This window comes from Ursus americanus, chromosome 18 (genome assembly GCF_024610735.1).
Source record: "Ursus americanus isolate L20-20 chromosome 18, mUrsAme1.1.p, whole genome shotgun sequence".
Lineage (NCBI taxonomy): Eukaryota > Metazoa > Chordata > Mammalia > Carnivora > Ursidae > Ursus > Ursus americanus.
In genome coordinates this window covers 5,136,851-5,153,323 of record NC_142144.1, presented here as the reverse complement: position 1 = coordinate 5,153,323, position 16,473 = coordinate 5,136,851, and the positions used below count along the sequence as shown (strand labels likewise).

Here is a 16,473-nt window from a genome sequence, read left to right as displayed (position 1 = left end):
GAGAAAGGCATTTCCTGCCCGGGGAGCCCGGGATGTACAGAGCCAAAGGCACAGGGCCTTCTTAGTAGTCACGGATACTTCCTGAGTACCAAACGTATGCCCCGTAGCAACAAGCCAGGATCGAGGGTACACAGTGATAAGGGTCTGGGCTCCAGGGCCAGGGTTCAAACTCTGATCGGCTCTGCCTCTTCCCAGATGCGTGGTCTTGAGCAGCTTCTCGACTTCTGCTGTCCCTCAATTTCCTCATCTGTGAAATGGGGACCCTAAGAACACCCGGGTTGTTAACACCTGGAAACCAAGTAGAACAGCGTGTGTTCACCGTGTCAGCTGGGAGGCAGCGACTTGGAGAATCCCCACTTTCCGTACAAGGTAAAGGGGGTTCAGAGGGGCTCGGTGTCTTACCCGAACTCATGCAAATTGCTTGACTCCATGGTCCACCTTCAGGGCCCACACCCACTCGAGGACTTCTAGGCTCACCCACGTCCCGTCCTTTCATAAGAAATTTCTCATTAGAAGAAAGTGTTCAGTATGAGGGCCCTGACTCCACACCACCCCCTTTTGTCAGCCGCTGGCCAAGGGCAGGGCACAGAGCCATGTTCTAGACTGACACTGTCCTGGCAGCCGTTTCTCCGTGTGAAGACAGGTTTGCAAGCCTGTGGGCATCTCATCACATGGGTTTCTACTGTTTGCCAAAAAGCCAAGCTGCCTCCAAGTCCTGCCTCCACCTTAGGCCCGCTGCCCCTCCTCCACACGGGGCACCAGCCAGGGATGCGTGAACAAAGTGACCCCCCCCCCGCCAAATACGCTCGCTCCCGTGGCCAGAACACAAGGCCATCAACCCCAAAATGAACCACCACTTCAGAAACATCCAGATCCTAGCCAGGCCTACTTTAAAATTACATTTTATTTCTCTTTGCGAATATTCATTGTTTCTTTTTTAAAAAGGTTAATTTTACATGTTCTTCAAGAGTCTCGTGCCTCCTGGTAAGTGCATTGGTTTGTTTTCACAGTACTCTCCACGACCACAGATGGTCCTTATTGCTGGAGGAGTGTGTCCACGCCAAGGGAGGGGGACACCAGAGGGATTGGGGACCCATGTGAGAAGCCTAGGGTCTGTGCTCCTGACAGGGAGGAGGCCCAGGGACCAGACCCAAGTGAAGCCCAGTGTCCTTGGGCGGACCTGCAGCCTCTCCAGGGTCTTTCCAGCCCCATCTTCAGAAAGGCCAGGAGGGACAGAGAGAAAGGGGAGCAGGAGAGGCAGGGTGAGTCAGGGAGCAAGGTGAGCTGGGGCCCAGGCATGCGGCAGGCCAGGGGAGGTAGCCGGAGCAGCTTCGCCCCCTCCCAGTGGGCACAGCGCCGGTCCCTGGCAAGAGAGCTTGCTCACTCTCAGCAGGTGCATGTTTGAGGGACTCTGCCCCCAACATCTCAGGACCGCTCCTTAAACTGCCCTCTCCTGCTCCCACTCCCTAGCGCAGTGAGAATCCCTTAGTGACGACCAAGCCCAGAACCCGAACTCCAGCTTCCTGACCCCTCGCCCAGGGCCCTTCCTCCTTTTTTAGTGCAAGAAAGACCTGAGTGCAGAGAAGGGCCGCTCCATTAGGAGGCCAGGTCCTGTGCATGGCAGCAGGACGCCATCAGCCTGGCCCCTCCCTGTCCCTTCCCCAGAGGTAGAGCTGGGACCCGTCATCCCCCTCACTCGAGGCTGTGGCCTCCTGGGTGACAGGGTCTCGGTACACACCAAGGGGAACAGGCAGTTTCCAGGGGGAAGGTCCTGGACCTGACAAAGGGGTTCCCCAAGCAGCACGCTGGTGCTGGCGACACAGGCATGTTTCCGGTCCAGTTGTCCCAGGATAGCTGTGGGCCCACTGTCAGGAGCAGGGTGTGGGAGACAGACGGGACATTAAGCACCCCTGGAGTAAGTACAATCCCACATGGGTAAAGGAGCAGAGCAAGGTAACCCACATCCTCCCACCTTGTCACTGGGACTCCTAACAAGTGGCTCTTCTGCAGCAGAAATGAATTATTGTTCTTTTCTGATGGTTTTCTGTGCTTGGGTATTAGTTTGAAAGCAGGGCCGAGTGAAGTAGCTGTGGGGGTTGGCAAGCTTGAGGAAGGGGGCTTCTGTGGGGTGTCCCCACCCCTGTCCTTCAAGGCAGACATTACTAAGAAAGCTTGGGGTCGCTCAGGACCATCCTCGGGCTCTAGAAGGCCCTGGACCCAAGGGATGGTGGCCCTCCAGACTGGCCACACTGTCCCGACCAGCCTCCAGAGCGGCCCCAATGCCTGTCAACCATGGCCCAGTGTCACCCCCGCCAGCCTGAGGCCCTCGTTTGCTTCCTTGAGGATAAGCAGTGGGGGATGTCTGCTAATGGCCTCCCCGGCCTCCCTAGATCCAAGACCGCCTATCCTTGGGTGCCCCCCTGGGCAGCTTCCCCCCACTTCCAACACTGGCGCCCAGAGCCTGTCTGCAGCTTCTCCCAGAGCGCCTGGGAGGGGCATCCCCTGAGAAGGAGCCAGGAGGGAAGTTGTCTGCCTTTCTTACCTTCGAACTACATCTGGCTCAAGGTGGCTGGCCCTCCAGGCGTTTGGGGCCAGTGTGGACAGAAAAGGAAGAGCCACACGACACTTAGATGTGCCTGCGGAGCCATCTGTGGCTGGGTGTTGAGGACTGAGGTGGCGAGAACCCCCGGGGCTCAACCCTCCCTCTCTCCTCCCAGGTCCGCCCCAGGCAAGTTAAGGCTGCCAGAAGAGAGAGGAGAGAAGCGGCCCCAGCAGACCCCCCCGGGGGAGCGCACAGGTACCTTCTCCACAGGTATGGGGAAGGGGGTTTCCACCCGAGCCTGAGAGAAGGGGCTCTTTAGGTGGTCGGTCTGGTTTCTGGTTTCGTTTCTGCTGAAACGAAAGAATGAGCAGCTGGTTTTAGGTCTCAATCTGTCCCCCTGCCCGTCTCTCAAGACAGCCGGGAGGAGGGCCCAGGTGCCGCTCTCTCCTCCCTGGCCCTGCCCCCGCCCTCACCTCTCGCAGAAGATGAACAGTCCAGTAGAAAAGAGATCCTGCTTTCTTTGTCTGTTTTGGGCTTTTTCCTTTAAATTCAGCTTAAGGCAAAAGTTTGGCAAAGCGAGTCTACGTAAGGCCGCGTGAGGGAGGACGACGAGGGGAGCTGCCACAGGGGCCGCCACTCACCAAGCAGCAGCAGCTGCCGGTCAGGGTCATGACCAGCTCCGCCTCCTCCTGCCCCTGAACCTCTAAAAGAGGTGTTTAAAAAAAAGAAGAAGAAGAAGAAGAACTGAAAAAGCTGTTGTTTCAGGGAGTCTTGCAAGTGAATGACTGGAATTGCCAGGAAAGGAGACCCAAGGTGAAGGGGGGACGTGGGGTTGGGTGTCCCGGCCAGGCCTCCCCGTCCCCGAAAGGAAGCAGGTGCCAAGAGGGCTGGGGGAGGCCATCCCGGGGCATTTGCACAGTGAGATCCGCCCGCTCGAAAAGGTAGAGTGGTTGTATTTTGCTGAATGACGGAAGAGTCCGTGTGGGTGTTGTTGGAGCAGTGTTATTATTCGAGTCTAGCCTAGCAGGGCACCCTGGCTGTTACCGGTGCTTGGGCGGGATCACCACCAGCGGCTGCCCGTACTTGGGCCGCCACATGAGGACCTGAGCGTCGTTGGCATTGGGCTTGACCAGGGCGCTGGGCGGTATCGGCTCGTTCTTGCTCAGGATTTTGGGCTGGTCCTGGGCGATGGGCTCCCGCAGCCTGGCGCGCTGGCCCAGGGGCCGGTTGGGGTTCACCTCGATGCTGAGCTGCATGCGCCAGTGCAGCGTCTGCAGAATGATCATGTCATTGGTCGAGGTGTTGGTGGCCACCAGCCACGTGGTGAAGCTCTGGTCCCGGTAGATGTTGGTCAGCTTGGCCACATTGCTCTCACTGACGGGCACGGCCCACGTGACGCTGGGATAGAAGTTGTCGTTCATGCTGATGATGAACTTGGAGTCTCTCTTGGTGGGGCCCACAATGGTGCACGTCTCCGTGGTGTTGCCGTACCAGGGGTAGTTCACCCCGTCTGAGTCACTGATGGCCTCGATCTTGCCCTCCTGGAGGTCTGGGAGCTCCCAGCTGGACCTGAGGACAGGAAGGCCAGTTTACTCAATCAGCCACCCACGAGGCTGCATCCCCAGTGGGGGTGGGGGGGCAGACGACACAGACATCCAGCATCATGTCTGGGCTCCCCCAGACACAGCCCCCTTCAAAGCCACATCCTGTTCTCCGGCATCATCTCAAATCAGTCATCACCACTGTTACTATAATAATAGCTCTCGGACGGAAGAAGACACCAGCCTGTCTCCTCCCGTGTGGCTGGGGCCCAGCAGCATCTGGGGAGCCCCCCCGCAACACGCATCAACAATCATGTCCATCCCGCCAGACAGAGAAAGACAGTGAAGCCAGGACCGGGGGGGCTTTTCCCAGGCTGTGGGGCCTGGGACCCAGGTAGCCTGACTTCATCCAGTGTTGTTTCCACCTGAGCACCCGTAATTCCAAAGCTCAGGACACTCTGCACCCAGAATTCTGCACAACGGGGTACGCCAGCAGTGCCCTCCAGGACACAGTACTTTACAGCATGCACTCCTGTTCACAGCAGCAGCATTCACAATGGCCAAAAAGTGGAAGAAATCCACGTGTCCATCCACAGGAGAATCTAGAACCAAAATGGGGTCTGTCCACACAACGGAATATTATTCAGCCTTAAAAAGGAAGGAAATGTTGCAGTATACTACAACATGGGTAAACCCTGAAGACATGGTGCTGAGTAAAATAAGGCAGACACAAAAGATAAATACTGTATGATTCCATGGACAGGAGGTCCCCAGGGTGATCGAATTCATAGAAACAGAAAGTAGAACAATGATTGTCAGGGGGATGGGGGACAGTCAGCATTTCACAGGCGCAGAATTCCATCTGCAAACAGGTGCGCAATGGTGTGGATGTACTTAACACCACTGAACTCACAAATGGTAAAAATGGTCAATTTCGTTAGGTGTATCTTATCATCATAAAAAGATGCGTTTCTCTGCCCAAATGCATCATTTAATGTTAGCAGTTAGCAAATTTGGGGCCACTCTGCGAGGGATGAATAGGAATGCAATGTTACTAATTTTCCTGTTTATTTCCTTACTGTTTTGTGTTTATTCCATTGAAAAAGTCACAAATTAGGGTAGCACCTGCGTACTAGGCCACCTCCTGCCTGGGGCCCTGAGCTCATCAAAGTCCCAGGGAACTGGGGCAACAGCTCAGAGGACCTCGCATTTCTGAGGTCCCCACCAGTCCCCGAGAGCCACCAGGCCACAGCAGCCACGGGTGGGTGCTAGCAGGCATGAGCCTGCTGATCTGGCTCCCCTCGCAGGCGGGTACCAGGGGCCAGAGAAGGAGTTTAGGGTCCCTGTCCTGGATTTCTTAGGAGCCCGTGCCTTTGCCCTGCCTGTGCCCAGGTGCCCAGAAGGCACCCACTCTGTCCTCTCACGGTGGCTGTACCCGCTCGCAAAAGGTTTTTTCAAAGGCAGAAAATAGGGTGCCTGCTTGGCTCAGTCAGTTAAACATCTGACTGTGGACCTCAGGCTAGGTCTTGATCTCAGGGTCATAAGTTCAAGCCCCAAGTTGGGCTCCAGGTGGAGCCTACTTAAATTAATTAATTAATTAAATAAAATAATAATAAAAAGGCAGAAAGTAAACTTGCAAAAGGAACTTTGCTCTTCCATGGGCCCCTTTCAATGCCTAAGAGCCGGCTTGTTTTGAGGGAGTGGGACTCGGCACCAGCCTCAGGTTTGCTTCCCTCCCCCAGCCCCCAAATGCCTGAGTCTTGGCTCAGTCACAGACAGGTGACAGTTCTCATGAGCTGGCAAACAGCCGTGTCTCATGTGGAATATTACTCAGAAGCAAATCCCGGGACGTCTGCCTTCAAATCATCACAGGCCAGCACGGGCCTTCTCTGCTCCCCGAGGTCCCAGTCCCCATCCCCTCCCCCTCGTCAAGGAGGTGGGAGGGAACTCGGGTAAGGGCACAACTTCTGGGGGACACAGACCAGCCTGGATCCAGCCCCAGCCCAGCTACTGATTAAGTTACAAATCTCCAATCCTCTGTTTTCTCATCGGTTAACTGTGGATAATCCTACCCACCTTGCAAGGTTTTTGCAATGATTAAATGCGTCAATATAAATGGCAATACATGGAAGCTTCCAGAAACCATCTGAGGGAAGCATTTAGAGGTGTACCAGCCCTGACTGGCCTGAAGCTTTTTCAACCCTAGTTACAGTTTTTGGACAATACATGCTTGGAAGGGAATGAAGTCCATACAGTCGCTGCCTCCTCTAAGATTCCCTTTGGCTCCAGAATGACCTTGGACTTCAAGGCAGACCCTCAGTTCTTTGCTCCACAGCATGGAGGGGCGAGCTGGGACCCCAGCCCTGCACACACTGAACCTTCTCCTGTTTGCAGAGCAGAGATACTACAGGTAGGCTCCAGTACACAGAAGCCACTGAAAGGGGTGAGCTAGCCTCCCAAGACCACGCATGCCCACAAATGCTCAGCCAGTGGGTCAACTGGGAGTAGAGGCATTTTGTGAGTAAGTGAAGACATGCCTGTCCCTGCCCCGAGTTCACAGACTTTGGTCCCACCTGCCCCCAGCTGCCTTCTCTCCAGACCCCTGGGTGGCTTGTGTCCACTTTCGCACAGGCCAGCAGAAGACACTGTTCTCCCTTGTGTACCTCCTTGCTGTGCTCACCGGCTTCCTCTGGTCTTCAGGGCATGACCAGCCAAAGAACTTGTAGGACCCAGTGCAAAGCAAAAACTCAAGATCACTTGTTCGAAAATGAAGCATTTCAACGTGGCAGCAGCAGAGCACTGAACCATGCGAGGGGCCCTCCAGAGTGCGGGCCCAGCGCGACCATGCAGTCTGCACACCCAGGAAACCACCCTGCTGCCACGGGCCACCTGTCACACTCCTGCCCTTGTCCTCATAAGTGTGAGAATCCAAAGGACAGCAGGCCAGTCTGGGCTTGAATGCTCTGGGATCCCCTCGCATCACATCTGAATCAGACTCCTCAGCCTCCCTCACACCCCTCTTCCTGCAGCAGTCCCCATCCATCATCCACTCACCAAATGTTTGCAGAGCACCCATCATCAGTGTTTGCAGAGCACCTGCCACTGGAGGACCCTGTACCCTCTGGGCATCCAGCACATCCTTGACTCTCCCTCTCACCTCTGGATGCCCCCCTTCTCTTTGCCTTCACCCTGGCCGGGACCTCCACCCAGGTCTCCCAGCCCCTACTCCTGCCTCCTGCAGTTCCCCAGAAGCCCAAGTGATCTTTTAAGAACACAAATCTGTTCGCACCGTGCCTAACTCCAACACTGCCATGACTCCTCATGGCCCTTAAAGCCAATGCAATCGAAGCTCAGGACCCCTTGTGAGGGAGCGCGCACACACACACACCCTCCCCAGGCTCCAGACCCACCAGCTACTACCGGTTCCTCTAATGGGCTGTGCCCCTCCTCCTCCTGTACCAGCCAGGACTACTCATGGCTCACCTCCAGAGCCCCCAGGGAAGCCCACCCTGACCCTTCCCACAGGTCAGGTGGCCCCGTATCCAATGCCACCCCATCCTTGTCCTGCTGTTTCCTGGCACACGCACAGGACTGATTAAATAATCATGGGATCGTTTGCTGATGATCTCAAGAGGGCAGGGGCGGGCCTCCAGGATTTGCCCTGGTGCCTGGCCTGGAATCAGACAACATGAGTGTTGGTGGCCTGGATCAGTGACTGTGGGCAGCCCGCCCAGTCTCTCCTTCAGGGCCTGGGCTCCATAAGGGGGTGTTGTTAATGAGTTTAGAGCGCCCCGAGCTGCTCCTGTTTGTGGGCTGCCTCACCTAGAGCAGCTGCCTCTGAAACAGCCCCTCCCAGCATGGGCCGCCCCCGGTGACAGTGGTCATGTTCCCCAAGCACATCGGATGTGCCGGGTACCCCGTGTATACACGTCCACGCAGCTACCGCGTCAACTACCCTGAGGCCAAGACTGGGGGCACATTTGATAGAAGAGGCTTAGAGACAGGAGAGGCCCAGCTCAGGGTGACTCAACCACAAGGCCGCTGGGCCAGGACCCGCAGCTGCAGTGAGCTCGTCCCCAGCAGCTGCCAACAGACCCGCACTCGACACAAGCACACAGGTACACACATATACACGTGCACACACAGAGGCTTGCCCAACACATATGCACACACACATACATCCACACACACGCATGTGCATTCACGCACAAGCTCAGAGCGCCATGACTGACGGAGAATGTGAGGGGTTTATAGAAAGGCCTTCCCTGGGGGCGCCTGGGTGGCTCAGTCAGTTAAGCATCTGACTCTTGGTTTCAGCTCAGGTCATGATCTCAGGGTTCTGGGATCAAGCCCTGTGTCAGGCTCTGCGCTCAGCAGGGGGTCTGCTTGGGATTCTCTCTCCCCCTCCCTCTGCTCCTCCCCACCCCCCATGCGTGCATTCTCTCTCTCTCTCAAATAAATAAATCTTTAAAAAAAGGAAAAGGAAAAGGCTTCCCTGGAGACTAAGGAGGGGTGGAGGCTGTGCTGAGGGGCAGCCATGGGGGCTGGGGAGCATCGCCCAGGACTGGCCCAGGACAAAGGCCTCTCAGTGGAGGGTGAAGGAACCCAGGGATGCCCAGGGCAGAGCCTTGGAGGGAAGGTGGGACCTGCCCCTTGTGTGACTTTGGAAGACAGCAGCACACCTCTCCCCATGGGAAGAGCCCTGGTCTGTGCCAGGCAGGGGTGGTGAGCCTGGGCCTGGGCTCTCTCCCCAGCATGGATGGCCCCTCGCACCCCTGGGGCTCCCCACCTCTCCCAGGGCTCTGACTGCATTTTGAGTTCTGGACCCCAGAGCTGGACTGGCTTAGCCCACCAAGCCTCAGAGCAGAGTTTCCAAACTTTACATCTCTGTTCATTTTGATCCTGTCTACGTATCTCCTGTATTAGTATTCACTTAAATTTTTCCCTTAAAATCAATCATTTTTTAAAAACTACATTTAGTTTTTCCTAAGAAACACACTGAAATAACATATTGGGTAGGCTAGATAGATTTTTTTCCCTAGTATACATTGAAATAAATATGTTGCTTTATTTTTTTTTTCCCAAGATTTTATTTATTTGAGAGAGGGGTGGGGGAGAGGAGCAGAGGGAGAGGGAGAAGCAGGCTCCCTGCTGAGCAGGGAGCCCAACATGGGGCTCGATCCCAGGACCCTGAGATTATGACCTGAGCCGAAGGCAGACGCTTAACGGACTGAGTACACCCAGGCCCCCCTAAATATGTTGCTTTAAATTCAAGTAACACTTAGGCTTAACTGAATTCAGTTAAATACTATTTCACATCATACAACTGGTTCCCGTCAGAGGCTCTTAGAAACTCATTTACAGACAAGGATTTGAGGCTTGAGGGCAAAGAGGGCTGCCCACACTGAGGCTTTTCTCCCCATGCTGGTCTAGGGGCCTCAGATGGGTCACATGGGCACTTAGGCCTTATCTTCCCCCACCTCCAGTTTTACACAGTTCACAGTTTGTACAATTTGCAAAGAGTTCAAATTCTGTAAAAGTTTGCAACCAGGAGCCCAGTTTCCTGACTTCTGCCCCACGTGGCTGCCCACTGGGCTGGCCCCTTCCTACCAGGCACCGGCTCTCCGAGGGAGGGTCTGGGGGTGTCCCCCCTCCCTGTCTGCTCCCAGGGTTTCCCCCAAACAAAAACCCCACTGCTTCTGGGGCCCAGCATCCCTCTTTGTCCAGGTCACAGCCCTAGGTCCCCCAGAAAGGACCAACAGTGCCTGTCTAATTTGAGTTTTTAGTTGTAAAAGCTGTGCTTTACTTTTTTTTTTTTTTAAGATTTTATTTATTTGAGAGAGAGAGTGTGCGTGTGAGCAGGGGAGCAGCAGGCAGAGGGAGAAGCAGACTCCCTGCTGAGCAGGGAGCCCAATAGGAGCTCGATCCCAGGAGCCTGAGATCATAACCTGAGCCGAAGGCAGATGCTTTACCGACAGAGCCACCCAAGCACCCCAAAAGCGGTGCTTTTCTTAAAAAAAAAAAAAAAAAAGCTGTAGAGAAGAGTATAAAGTGAGAAACAAAAGCCGCATCTTCCATGCCTTCCCCCACCTCGCTGAGGTTACTCACCACATTACAGTTTGGTAAACATCCTTCTAGACCTTTCTCTGCACAGATACACAGTATACGTTCCCACTCACAGTGTTTTTAACAAAACTGGGTTCCTAACCCTACATGTTTTACAACTTCTGTAAGAAAATGCAACCTGAGGCTCATGTTCCCCCGTGGCAGCACCTCCGGCTCCAGCTCGTCGGTAGTGGGGGCCTCCCCACCTTCCAGACACAGACCGTCATCCTGCGCCCCGCCGATGGGCAACGGAGCTGCTCCTGGCGATTATGAACAGTGCTGGAGTTTCTAAGCTCATACCTACATCCTTATCCTGGCTCTTCCGATTGTGCATTAGGCAATTTTTTTTTTTTTTTTTTTTTGGCCAGGAGATATTTTTTTCCGTCCGCCTACGATATGTCAGGCACCGGGCCAGGTGCTCCAAGTCTCTGTAAGACAAACTCTACAAGCAGAACAGCACTGAAGGGCATGTATGTTTGAAATTGTCATAGATCCAGCCAAACCCACCTTCTAGAAGCTGCCTACATCGTGCCCCCTCCAACAGCGTGTGAGGCTGTCCACTTCCCCCCACCCCAACATGGGGCATTAGTGATCAGTTTCATTTCTACCCGGGTCTGATCAGTGAATAACAAAGGATCTCAGGATTTAATTTGTTATTTCCCTGATTACTACGGCGGTCGGGTCCCTCCTTGCACGTCTCCGGGTACAGCCTGCTTTTGTTTTTGCCACTCAGAAGATGAGGGTTAGAGCTGTCGCTTGGCTAGGGCCGGTCCATGGGGAGCTCTCTCTGGGCCGGGCAGTCCCCCCCTCCACTTCCTCCCACCCCAAAGCCTGGAAACAAGGACTTCCCTCTCCCACCCATGCCGCCCTCGCCTCCGCCAGGGCCCAGCAGATGGGGGAGGCCACCTTCCGGTCCCAGAGAGGAAGCTTCATCCTCGATTGTTCTGTGCAGGCCCACGGCTGCAGGAAGAGGCCACATGGTCCCCCACTGGAGCAGAGCAAGCCCCCTTGGGCAAGTGGCCTCAGGTCTCAGAGGCGGTTTCCTCATCATAAAATGACCCCATGACTTCCTGGGGAAACGAGAGGAAAGGGAGCCGGGGCAGCTGGGCACATCACGCAGCTAGCTCCGGCGTCCCCCCACTCCACCTGAAGCCTCAGTCCCTCCACCCCTGCCCAGCCCCTTCCCACCAGCTTCCCACGGCCCTGACAGCAGGTGTCACCATAAGTTCTGGCTGGAAAGACCCTTCCTTGCACATCTCATCACTCATGGCTCTCACGCGGTAGGCAGGTCTGCGAAACCCAGCCCAGGAGAGAGCCCAGCTCTACTACAGCAATTGTTCTGCTGACTCCGCCAAGCACTGCAGGATTCATAACAAACTAGTAGTAGTCTGCCATTGACAGGGCCATGGATCGAGGGTGTGGAACGCACCAGGCACCTTGCTGAGCTCTTACTGCGTATCATCTCATTTACTCCTCACAACAGCCGGGGAGGGAAGGACCGTGCTCCCCGTTTCAGAGATAGGAACAGAGAGGCTCGGAAAGGTGAAGAGACTGGCCCCAAGTTCATAGCACCAGTGCAGGGTGCAGGCTGGGATCCACGCCCTGCTGGACGAGCACCATCCACCCACGGAGACCCTCTCTCTCGAGCTCTCCTCTCCCCTTAACCCCCAGCTAGCCCTGGCCTTGGCCTCAGCCATACGCCAGCCTCCCTGGGGGCCCCAGAGGAGGGCAAGCTAGGGACAACATGCAGCGTCTCCCACACAGGCTAGAAATTGTGACTTGTCACTTCGAAGGCGGTGCCAGCTGACAGGTGGCGGTTGAGGAATCGTGGAGGACGGGCTTGTGGAGGCAGGTGTCTCCAACAGTTTGGAGGGGGGGTGGCTTGTAAAGCACTGTGGGTCGGTTGAAAACCATATAGAATCCTGTGAAGCTGGCATGGAGAGACTCCCCATTTGATCGATCCCGTCTGTAGGAAGCGAGGTATTACTGAGGCGGCGGGCAGATCGCTCTGCTCCGCACCGTACAAACCAGGACGCCCTTCTAAAAAGTTCTCCCGGATTAGAGATTAATTTTAAGCAGGGATAACGTGCAGGGGTATTACGGGTTTCAGTTCAGCATTTCGGATTAATATTTTGAATACAAGCCTGTTTGTAAAGGACAGAAGCCATAACCTTAACCTTTGCCACCTGGCTGCCCTCTCCCTGGGGCCACGAAGGCTCAGGGCGAGGATTTCATTTTAATTATTCCAATTGTGAGGGTCTTGGCTGGTGGTTCTCAGTCAGGGGTGACTCTGCACCCCTCCCAGGGACATTGGGCAATGTCTGGAGACAATTTGGTGGTCCTGGCGGGGGCGGAATGCTCCTGGCACCAAGTAGGCGGGGTCTAGGGCCACTGCTCCACCTCCTACAGCCCACGGTGGGGGGGGGGGGGCAGCTGTGGCCGGCCTGCGGTCTCTGCTCAGGCCCACCTGACCACCTCTCGCCTTCCGTCAGGTCGCAGGCCTTGAAAAGATGAAAAAGCATCATTTGGGGTTGGGAGGATCGCGCCTAAAATGCTTCCATTTACACTCAAGAAGGAGCTGACATCGGCCTTTCTCTAAACGAGCCCTTTTCATTTCCAGAGGGCACTGGTCGCATAGGGAGCTCTGTCCACAGATCAGAGGAGCCACGCTCTCTGGTAATTCCACTTTTTAATACGATTTGGCCGATGAGTCCTAAGTGGAGCTGCTTCCAACTCAGCGTTGCAGCCACAGCGTGGTCACCTAGAACTGTCCTCTCCCTGGGCCCTCAGAGCCGCCGGTGGGGACTTCTTTCCCTATCCCCACTGACAGCTGACACACGACACCAGGGGACCGGCCAGGTCCCAGAGCCAGGGTGGTCGGCTGTTCTGCCCCCGGGGCCTGAGCCCAGGAGGGGTGGCTGCACACAGCTCTGCCCTCTCTCCGGGGCTGGTCCTGCCCCAGCTGGGAGTTCGGGCCCAGGAAGAATGGGTGCAGGGGACACAGCACCCCCCGCCATGCTGTAAGAGGTGCCCCAGCAAGGGGGAAGAAACCAAGGGAAGCAAATGGAGAGCAAAGAAAACGGCCGTCAACCTCTGAAAACGCAAATCATCCATGACTTGCACTATTTTTAAATTTTTAAAAGTCAGGGGTGGGCGCTGTGTAAAAGACGGAGACCCGGGCTCGGGAGAAACTTCGGGACCAGGAGAAGTTTGTATCTGTCCGAATTCTGCAGTCTCGGCCTCAGTTCTCAACTCCTCGCAGACACCAGGGCTCAGCCCCGCCCCACACCCGTGGCTGAGAAAAGGATGGTCACGGTAACAACGTCAAAGACGACAACCCTGGGCTTGGTTCAGTGCCAACCGCTGGACAAATGTCACCTCCCATAATTCTCACAATAAGCAGGGGGGCAAGGACTGTGACTGGCCCTGTTTGCAGACAAGGAAACCGAGGGCCAGAGTGGCTAAGGTCACACCCTGGAAAGTGGCAGAGCCTGGACTCCTGCCCAGGTCCGCTCGACTGCAGCCTAGGTGTGCACGGGGCTCCTCTAACCAGGAAGCAAGGACTGGCACGGAAAGGGAAAGTCATCTCGGGTCTCTGGCCTCAGGCCTGCCTCCAGCAACAGTGCCTGAAAGTACGCGGAGCCACCGAAGGGAAGCTTCCAGCCCCCGTGTACAGACCAGGCAGCGGAGGCCCCAGCCGGGGCTCTTCCTCCCCTTGGCACACCGTGTCTGTCTCAACTCAGCGACCCTGGTTCTCCCCCACTTCCTTCCTCCTGGTGATCCTATCTTTCCACGTTCAGTGAGACCCTCTGCTTTCCCCTCCGCTTCCAGGGAAGAAGGCAGGCTTCGCCTAAAACCCCTAGAAAAACCTTTGTGTCTTGTCAATTGTCTCAGATCCTTTACAAAGTCCCAGAAGATTTCCGGCTTAAGGCTTCCTAGGAGAGTCCCCACCGAATAACTACGAATCATGTTTTCCTTCCTGCCATGGAAAGTCAGCCCCCGCCTGGGTTAACAGCCACTTTGGAGAATCAAAAGGCTTTGGGTATAAACATCAGCTTGATGGAGGGACATGCCCCCCATGCACCTCTGTGGGGTGATCCCAGTTACACCCCCCCTTTTACACTTTACCACCTTCCTCTCGTTTCCCTTACAACTTCAGAGGTGCCCCGGGAGTTGTTAAGTGGAGAAGCGGCAAGATCCGGTGTCCTGCCACCCTCCATCCCCTCCTCACCTCCTCTGATTTCAGGGGGAGGGGGGACAGGATGATCCAAAATCAGTGAGAAGGTCCAACTCCGGGGAATCCCCTGCTCTGCTCCTGACTCACAGAACCGGGGTGCACCTGGTGGGAGGCTGCCCTCAGGGCCTGCCTATCTGTCTCCGAGGGACCTCGTGTTCTGAAAGAGCTATTTTCACCATCCTATCTTAGGGTGGCCCTGAAAGCTAAATTGCTTTCCTTTCTATCTACCGCTACTCTTTCCAGACCGGGAATGACCAACTCTGGGGCCAGAGAATATAGCAGGAAAGAAGACCCAGGCTCCCTGTGTCCTGGACCAAGACGTGTATTGTCCTGGGAACATTCTGGAGACCTGAATGGAGAGAAGAGGCCAGTGGGCTCCTCTCAGCTGTTAGGGCCCCTCTGGAGCCTTCGGGACTATAGCGGCCTTCTGCCTCCGGGACAGAAACACACCACTCCGTGAAGCAAACTAGGTTTCTAAAACTAGCCACCCTCTCCAGCAAAACACCGTAGGAACAGCAGAGCATTCCCCCAGGTCCTGATGTGCCTCTGAAAACGCTGTGGAGACAAGTTCAAGCCCAGCACAAGGCACTGTACCAGTAACCACAGAGACACCCAAGGGCCCCATTCTCCTCCTGAGTATCTGCCACAGGTGCCTCCAAGGGAGGCCTGAGCGTGGGGGGCCAAGCCTCAGCCTCTCTAATGGCCCCAGGACAGCTCGCTTGTTTTGCCAAAGAGGGACCTGGTGGGATGTGCCTCTGCACCCTCAGCCTCTTGCAGGGAAGGACACGAGAACCCCAGGGGCCAGTGACAGAGGGAGGGAAGGTCCCAGAGCCATGACCCCAATCTGATTCAACAGGCAAACCCTTGAGGAGATCACCTGGCCAAGGAGGACTCAGAGGCCACTTCCGTACCTGCCCAAAGCTTCCCCTCTGGCCCCAGCGAGGCCCCTCTCCAACCCCCCAGCCCCCACCCCAGGCCCCCAAGCTCCCCATCCTACGCAGGCCCTCTAACCCTTGCGCGGGGCAGTACTCACATGCCCTGCTCCCCGTACTGGTTGTAGAACTCCATATGGCTGCACGCCTGAATCCAGCCGACGATCCAGGTCTCTTTCTTGGGGATGGGTGGCATGACCACCTGGGCCGAGGCACGGAAGTGGGGTGTCCGGTAGCGGAGCACCACGCTGGAGGACTCATCGATGCTGGTGGGGATGGGGTCGATTGAGGCTTTCACATCAATCACCGTGATACCTTCCCGGAAGACTCTGGCTTTGCCCCCGATGCTCTGAATACAGCCCATGGCACACAGTACCGCTCTGATCTCCAGGGAAGGCCAGCAGTCCCAGAGGAAACTGGGCATTGAAAGGATGGAGGCTGCCGGACCCAGTGCAGACAGTACTGCTCTCCAACCTCAAATCGCAAGACCGATATCCATAGGATAGAAAATTCACTGAGTACAGGGGGTTTGCATATCACTATCTCAGGCCTGTTTATAAATAAGGATTTTGCTGCATTTCAGGAGCCCTGGGTTCTGTCTTCTTTTGCTAGCAGTGGACAAAAATCACCGATATTCTTTGGGTTAAAAAAAGGAAAGTTTGGAGGTTAATGGATAATCATGTTGTTCACACATCCAGCCCTTCCGTGCCTCACACGCGGGGAACGCAGCTCGGAGACGCTCCTGAAGTCTTGGGGCGAAGAAGGCGAAGGCCGGCAGACACATAAATGAGGAAGGCTCGTCCCCTGCGCGGTGCCGCCACCCTCGCTGCACAAGTCCGACTTCCTGCCCTTCTGCCTTCCGCACGCGCTCGCTCGGGGCACACGCACCGGCCGCTCGCCCAACGGGGCCCAATCAATGGAAGAGCAGTTTCTGTTCGAGCGCGGAGGCCGGGGCGCCCTCGGGGGCGAGCGCCGACCCGCGGCTTCCAGGAGGCGAGCGCCGGGCTCCGGCCGCCCGCGGGGTCCCCGAGGAGCGCGGCGCGGCGCGGGTCCCCGTCTGCGCCCACTCGCGGGCGCGGGCCGACGCCCCCACGCGGTCGCGCCGCGTCCCCCCGC

The 16,473-nt window shown here is 56.0% G+C and overlaps 1 protein-coding gene across 1 annotated transcript; it reads right to left on the bottom strand.

Annotated features, from left to right (window-relative positions):
- Positions 1 to 873: 873 nt before the first annotated feature.
- FAM78A (family with sequence similarity 78 member A) lies at positions 874 to 16,415 on the bottom strand. The gene is made up of 2 exons (XM_045771192.2): positions 15,459 to 16,415; positions 874 to 4,111 (listed from the first exon to the last, which is right to left on the bottom strand). The coding sequence occupies exons 1-2, from the start codon at positions 15,779 to 15,781 to the stop codon at positions 3,583 to 3,585; spliced, it is 852 nt and encodes a 283-aa protein (XP_045627148.1). The 5' UTR covers positions 15,782 to 16,415; the 3' UTR covers positions 874 to 3,582.
- Between the last annotated feature and the right edge of the window lie 58 nt (positions 16,416 to 16,473).